General features: G+C 52.9%; 1 protein-coding gene across 1 annotated transcript in view; it reads left to right on the top strand.

Annotated features, from left to right (window-relative positions):
- The window catches only part of UNC13A (unc-13 homolog A (C. elegans)), a 91,637-nt gene that overhangs the window by 4,636 nt on the left and 79,270 nt on the right, over positions 1 to 7,731 (top strand). The window contains exons 3-4 of the mRNA XM_011925908.1: positions 1,717 to 1,811; positions 7,243 to 7,272. Coding sequence (XP_011781298.1) covers positions 1,717 to 1,811; positions 7,243 to 7,272 — 125 coding nt within the window. The remainder of the gene's footprint in view (positions 1 to 1,716; positions 1,812 to 7,242; positions 7,273 to 7,731) is intronic.

The following is a 7,731-nucleotide window of genomic DNA, read 5'->3' as shown; positions in this document are numbered from 1 at the left end:
GATCTCGGCTCACTGAAACCTCCACCTTCTGGGTTCAAGCGATTCTCCTGCCTCAGCCTCCCAAGTAGCTGGGATTACAGGCATGTGCCACCATGCCTGGCTAATTTTTGTATTTTTAGTAGAGATGGGGTTTCTCTTTTCTACTAAAAATACAAATACATCTCTAATGGCCAGGCTGGTCTCAAACTCCTGACTTCAAGTGATCCTCCTGCCTCGGCCTCCCAATGTGCTGGGATTACAGGCTCGAGCCACCGTGCCTGGCCCAGCATTTCATAGGCACGATGTTGAGGATTTTTATGCCCATGCCCTCTTTAACTCTCACAGTGGCCCCATTATACAGATGAGGAAAACTGAGACTCAGGGAGCTTTAACAACTTGCCTGGTGTAACAGAGCCAGAGGTGGAGCTGACTGACTCCAGAGCCTACTGGGGTTGGCAGGAGAAGGTTGAGCCTTCTCTCAGCCCCCAGGACCTGGGAGACAGCCAAGTCCCTTCTGTGGGGTGAGGATCTGCCCTGGGATAGCCTTCTTCTATTTGTTTATTTATTTATGAGAGAGTCAGGCTCTGATGCCCAAGCTGGAGTGCAGTGGCACAATTTCAGTTCACTGTAACCTCTGCCTCCTGGGTTCAAGCAATTCTCCTGTCTCAGCCTCCCGAGTAGCTGGGATTACAGATGCACACCACCATGCCCAGATAATTTTTTGTATTTTTAGCGGAAACGGGGTTTCACCGTGTTGGCCAGGCTGGCCTCAAACTCCTGACTGTCCAGTGATCTACCTGCCTTGGCCTCCCAAAGTGCTGGGATTAGAGGCATGAGCCACCGTGCCCAGCCAGGATTGCTTTCTTCTTTCATACATCTAGTAAACAGACATGTCACAATCTCTCCATTCATCGGTGCTATTCCCCTGCCCCTTGCCTAAGAAGCCTTCACACATCCCTCTGTTCCTGGCTACTCAGTCTCTGATACCTTCCAGGTAGGAGGAGCTGCATCTAGGTCTTAGCTTCTACCGTCCTCATGGGATGCCCTCCAGAGTTGCATCTTCAGGACTGCAGCCTAACCCTTTTCCTAACCTGGCCTCACTTTTCTTCCACATACAATGGACCTCTTCTGCAAGGTGCCAGTAAGGGCATTCTGGGTCCAGCACGCCTGAGTGTGTATTCGTAAGTCCACCACTTCCTGGCAAGTCCCACATCCTCTGCATTCCTTGGTGTGCTCATCTGTGGAATGGGCACAGGAGTAACACCTACCATCTATGTTTGCCAGAACTCTCCAATGAGGCTTGCAGAGCCCTTGGCACGACGCCTGGCCTACAGGAAGGCCCAATAATCATGAGCAGAAGACATGAAAAATCAATGATGGGCCGGACGCGGTGGCTTACGCCTGTAATCGCAGCACTTTGGGAGGCCAAGGCGGGCGGATCGCCTGAGCTCAGGAGTTCAAGACCACCCTGGGCAACATGGTGAAACCCAGTCTCTACTAAAATACAAAAAAAAATTAGCTGGGTATGGTGGTGGGCGCCTGTAGTCCCAGCTACTCAGGGGGCTGAGGCACGAGAATCGCTGAAGCCCCGAAGGTGGAGTTTGCAGTGAGCTGAGATCGCGCCACTGCACTCCAGCTTGGGCTACAGAGTGAGGCTCCGTCTCAAAAAAAAAAATCAATGATGATGTTTTTATTAATGGGGACTAAAAGCTTTCTGGAAGGCGGTTCTGAGTGTAGGACATTTCCGAGAGTCCACTACATTCTGGGGCCTGAGGAGCGCTCCAAGAGGGGTCCCCAGGCCCACTCGCAGGAGGGAGCCCAGTTCATTGAGGGTACAGGGGCGGGGACCGAGCATTCAGCACCGTGGACAGCGCCTGCCGGGGCCACTGGGGGACAGCTCTTAGCTCAACCTCCCAGGGCTGCCGGAGGAGGTGACCGAGACCTCGAGGTGACGTCATTCCTTCTATGAATTACTATTTAATGAGCACCTACTATAGGCTAGGCCTAGTTCTAAGTGGTACATGGTAAACAACACACACAGAAATTCCTGATTCCTGAAGCTCTCTGGAACTCCATGTTCTTGGTGTTTTTTACACTGAAGGCTCAGTCTGGCTCTGGTCTATTTGTGTCAACGGAGGATAAGGGTCCTCATTTAGTCTCTCCCAGATGCGAAACCAGCAGAGCTGAGGTCTTTTATCCTAAAGCCCATCCATCTCCCGCTGAAATGCCCTCCACCAACATCACACACAAAACGATCAAATCTCCTAGAATCTATTTCTGGATTCTCTACGCTTCCTCCCCTCCCCCAAGCTAATCCTGGGGCGGGTGGGCTTTCAGAAGCCCTAGACAGCTGGATCTCCACCTCCTGTCTCCCCACCCCATTCCACGTGGCAAGTCAGGGAACGAGTGCTCCCAAGACTGGAGTCCCTCTTAATTAGAATCCAGGGTCAGTCAGCCATGTGGTTCATGCCTGTAATTCCAACACTTTGGGAGGCCGAGGTGGGAAGATCGCTTGAGCCTTGAAACCAGCCATGGCAACATAGTAAGACCCCATCTCTACAAAAAAATAAAATAAAATAAAAAAGAATAGCCAAGCATGGTGGTGCGCACCTGCAGTCTGTGTTACTCCAGAGGTTGAGTGGGGAGGATCGCTTGAGCCTGGGAGGTCGAGGCTTCAGTGAGCCATGATCATCACACCACTGCCCTCCAGCCTGGAGTCTGGGCAACAGACGGACACCCTGTCTCAAAAAAAAAAAAAAAAAGAGGAGAGAAAAGAAAGAAAAAGAAAAGAATCCAGGGTGCTGTCCAAATCCTAGAATCCAGGCCAGAGATACCTTTAGAACACAACCAAATAATAGAAACAGTAATGATACCAGTAATAATAATAGTATATACGACACTATAATCATGATTCTGCAGAAGCGGTGAGGGAAGAAGAGGAGGGAGGAAGAGGAGGAGAAAGGAGAGGGAAGGGAGGTCAGCCACTCCGTCTCCCCATTTTCCAGATGCAGAAACTGAGGCGCCGAGCCAGGCTGCAGGGGTATCCCGCATCCTGAACTCCTGCCTCGGCCTCCCGGGTTCAGCCACTACATTCATCAGTCAGCGCTGCTGGGGGGCCCCAAAGACCTTTGAGGCCGCATGACATGGTGTCTTCACCCGCTCGTCGCTGGGGACGGCAGTGGGCACCCCCCTCGTCCCCGCCCCCCTGCCCGCCGGCGCGCCGCCCACGCCCTCCGCGCGCCCACGCTATAAATAGCCTCATGCGTGTGACCCGAAGCCCGCTGGAGCCCGCTGGGGAAGGGTGGTGCTTCCGCCCCGCTGACCCTGATACCGCAATCAGGCGCGGGCGGGGAGGTGGCGGGATGTGACGACGAAGACGGTGACTCAGGGACTATTTACTGACCAGGGAAGACGGGGAGAGAGACTCGATTCCTTCTCTGAGCACCCTTCCTCCTCCAAGCCCCTCCCCCTGAGACCACCCTCCTCTCTGCGCCTATCCCCCTTCCCGAATCCCCTCCCCTACCGCTGACTCCCTTCCCTCCTGAGAACCCTCTCTCCACTCTCGGCCCCCTTCCCTGTCCCCTTTTCCCTCTGAGACCCCTCTCCCACTCCGAGCCCCAGCGATGAAAAATCGTGGATGTCCTCACCCTGGACCTCGGCAGGGCGCTAAGGGCCGGAGCCTGGCTTCAGCTGTCAGAGGGTACAGCCCTCCAGCCGGTCCCCCATTGCCTGAGGACCCCAACGGAGATCATTCCCTTCCAGCCAAGAGAGGCTGCGGGAAGCAGCTGAGGCTTAGGGAAGAGGAGCCGATTGACCAAGGGAGGGGCACAAGAAGGGCAGAGACAGTCAGAGAGAGAAGGGGAGAACAGAGAGGAAAAGAAGGCGACCAGAGTGGAAGGAAATAGAACAGGGAGGAGGGAGATGAGAGACAGGGATGGGGAAAGAGAGAGGCTCACACACACAGAAAAGATCAAGGAGCTACTGGACTCCCCTCTGAGCCTAAATCCATGGTTTATAAAACGGGGCACAGTTGGAGGAGCTTCAAGTGAGCCCAGCTCAGGCTAGACCCCAGTGAGTCCCCCCAGAGCCTGTCACTTTCCCACCCCCATATGCATCCCCACTCTTCTCCCTCAGCGCTGGAACTCCTGACCTCATGTGATCCACCCGCCTCAGGCTCAAAGTGCTGAGATTACAGGTGTGGGCCACCATGTCTGGCCTCTTTCTCTCTTTTAAATTATTGTTTTTAGACGTGGGATCTTACGACATTGGCTAGGCTGGTCTTGAACTCCTGGGCTCAAGGGATCCTCCTGCCTTAGCCTCCCTAGTAGCTGGGATTACAGGCATGTGCCTCTATGCCTGGTGCTCTCGCTGTCTCCTTGTGTCTCTATTACTCTCCATCTGTCCAGACTCTCCTCTCTTGCTTTCACGCCCATCATTTCTTCCTCTCTCCTCTCCCTATATGAGTCCCTCCAGCTGTGGGTGCCTTTCTCAGCCTCTGTCAGCGTCCCCTCCACCCCCAACCCCATCACCATTCTCCCTCCTGCCCCTTCCCCTGCCCACCCCTTTCACAGAGAGTCCCCACCCCTGCAGGCTGGACCTCCTTCAGGAGCCAGGCCCGAAGCTCCTGCTGGGCACATTCCTGAGTGTTCCTGAGCCTCTTTCAGTTCCAGGGATGAGGTGCTGGGTGGGTGCGCTCCCTGGGGGTTGGGTGGGGCTGAGGATGTGAGGCAGAAAACCAGACCTAGAAAAAAAAAAAAAAAAAAGACAGAGATGGAACCAAACAGAGATGAACCAGAGAGAGGGATTCACTTGCCCACGGTCACACAGCTCTGGAATCTGAACCCAGCTCAAACCAGCACTCACCTCTCTCAAGGCCCAGCCAAGGGCTGCAGTGCAGTTGCACAATCTTGGCTCACTGCAACCTCTGCCTTCCAGGTTCAAGCGATTCTCCCGCCTCAGCCTCCCGAGTAGCTGGTATTACAGGTGCGTGCCACCACGCCCGGCTAATTTTTGTAGTTTTAGGATAGACGAGGTTTCCCCACGTTGTTCAGGCTGGTCTCGAACTGACGTCAAGTGATCCACCTGCCTTGGCCTCCCAAAGTGCTGGGATTACAGGCATGAGCCACTGCGCCTGGCCAGGAACAGACAGTCTTCACTGACATATGTTTAGGGCCATCACACTTCCCCCGCTCTTCATGAGAATTCTCTCTTCACTGGCTCCACTCAGGTGCCTTTTGTGAGACAGAAATTCAAGCGATGAGGACAGAGATACAAACCCGGGATGGGAGGCTGTGACATCTGCCCATAGAAACACAATTCTGTTTCTAGGAATTTATCCTTCAGCTCGCTAGTACACACTCTTCAAGACATACTGAAAAAACATGAAGGATTAGAACAGTGGGTGTCAAATGCTACCATTTGTCTTGGAAATCAAGCAAGACGAACGTGGGTATGATTGCCGACGCATGGACCATCTCCAGTGGTACAAGGAACTGCCAACGTTGATTGCATCTGGGAGGGAGACGAAGAGCTGGGATGGAAAGAGCTTTATTCTCAGTGTCTAATCTTTTGGTTGTTTTGGATTTTACAACATGTGCATGCACTGCCTACACAAACAAAGACACTAGTTTGAAAAGGAAAAAGGGAGAAGAAAAGAGGGAAGAAACAAAAGGGGCCGGTGTGGTGGCTCACACCTGTCATCCCAGCACTTTGGGAGGCCAAGGCAGATGGATCACCTGAGGTCAGGAGTTCGAGACCAGCCTGGCCAACATATAGTGAGACCCAGTCTCCACTAAAAAACACAAAAATTAGCTGGTCCGTAGTCCCAGCTAAATTGCTTGAACCTGGCAGGTAGAAGTTGCAATGAGCTGAAATGGCACCACTGTACTCCAGCCTGGGCAACAGAGCAAGACTCGGTCCCTCAAAAAAAAAAGAAAAAAAGAAAAAAAAAAGAAAGGAAAGGGAGGGAAGAGCTCAGTGTGGGAGAAGATTGGGGGTGGGAGTAGAGAATTAGTGGAGGAAAAAGATGTGGAGGACAAAAGCAAGGTGTGAGAGGTGTTGGCAGTGGAAACTGAATACCTGTTGAGAAGAGCCAGGATGGGGCGAAATGGCTTTGAATCTCTTGGGGCTGTGGGATTATGTGAAATGTGAGAAGACTGCAGGGGCGGGGGGCGGTGCCTGACATATATTCAGGTTGCACCTCCCACAAGCAAGTGGGGCTGGACAATCTCTGTCAACCCTCCAGCCAGGACCCAGGTGTCTCCACGTGCATTACTTTTGGTTGTTGTTGGGACAAGAGTCTCACTCTATTGCCCAGGCTGGAGTGCAGTGGCATGATCTTGGCTCACTGCAACCTCCACCTCCTGGGTTCAAGTGATTCTCCTGCCTCAGCCTCCCGAGTAGCTGAGACTATAGGCGCCCACCACCACACCTGGCTAATTTTTGTATTTTTAGTAGAGACAGGGTGTCACCATGTTGGCCAGGCTGGTCTCGAACTCCTGACCTCAGGTGATCCACCTGCTTCAGCTTCCTAAAGTGCTGAGGTTATAGGTGTGAGCCACCGCGACTTGCCCTCCACAAGCATTTTGACAGCCAGCTCTCTGGGTTGCTTTGTTCCACCTCACCCAGCCGCCTTTGAGGCTTTCCCAAACCCTGGGAGCATTTGACATCGCAGACTGAGCTGGACAATTGAGGGAGAGGTCTTGCTGACCTGACAGGGCTGGTGGAGTCGTCAGAGATTGTCTTTATCCTCGCCTTCTTCTTCTCCACCTCCTCAACTTCCCCTCTTCTTCTGGGGCAATCCTGGAGGGCTTCCTGTAGGAGGCCTCTCCCACCATCTGCCCAGCTCTTTCTTTCTAATCTTGTTCAATTGTGGGTAAAGGCACAGCTAGTTGGGGAGCTTGGGGAATTTGATGGGGACAGGGGATGGAGGGAGGGGGCAGGTAGGGAATGCTCTCAGGGTCCAAATTTCCTTCTATTCTAGGGTTGCCTGTGCTCATCTGTCTGATGGCTTCTCTCTCTCCCTCTCATCCCTGCCTCCTCTTTCCTACGTCTCCTCCTCCCCTTGTCTCTGTCTCTGACATTGTTTCTATCTTTATCTTTTTTAACATCTGTCTCTTTTGCTTTTTATCTTTGCCTGTCTCTCCTCTGTGTCTCTCTCCTTATGTCTCTATCTTGATGTGTCTCTGAATCTCTGTGTATCTTTGCCTTTCTTCTCCCCACATCTCTCCCGTCTCCCTTCCCTATCTCTGTCTCTCTCCACAGTCAAAAAAGCCAAGTTTGATGGTGCCCAAGGTAAGTGGCTTCTTTTGCTGTCCTGTCCCGTGTTGTCTGTCTGTCCGTCTGTCTGTCTGTCTCTTGGAGAAACTGGGGAGAGGGTCCCAGCCCAGACTTAGACTTGAGCTTTATGTCTTCGGAGCATCAGGAGAGGGGTCAGAGGATTAAATAGGGGGAGGGGCAGCCCTTGGCCTGGGGTCCCTGCAGTTTGTATGGGGGTCCGGGGATCTCCCCAGCCATCCTTGGAGACTCTGTAAGGGGTGGAGCTTGCCCTGAGCCAATGGCTCTTCCCAGGGTCCTAAGAGGCAGAATGGGGACTCTTAGATGGGACTACAGGTGGGGAAAATGAAGCTGAGGGAGGCGAAAGGAGTTTCTTTCTTTTCTTTCCTTCTTTTTCTTCTTCTTCTTCTTTTTTTTTTTGAGACAGAGTCTCCTTCTGTTGGAGTGCAGTGGTGTGATCTCGGCTCACTGCAAACT

This window comes from Colobus angolensis, unplaced genomic scaffold (assembly GCF_000951035.1).
Source record: "Colobus angolensis palliatus isolate OR3802 unplaced genomic scaffold, Cang.pa_1.0 Scaffold66, whole genome shotgun sequence".
NCBI lineage: Eukaryota > Metazoa > Chordata > Mammalia > Primates > Cercopithecidae > Colobus > Colobus angolensis.
This window is presented reverse-complemented; position numbering and strand designations above follow the sequence as displayed.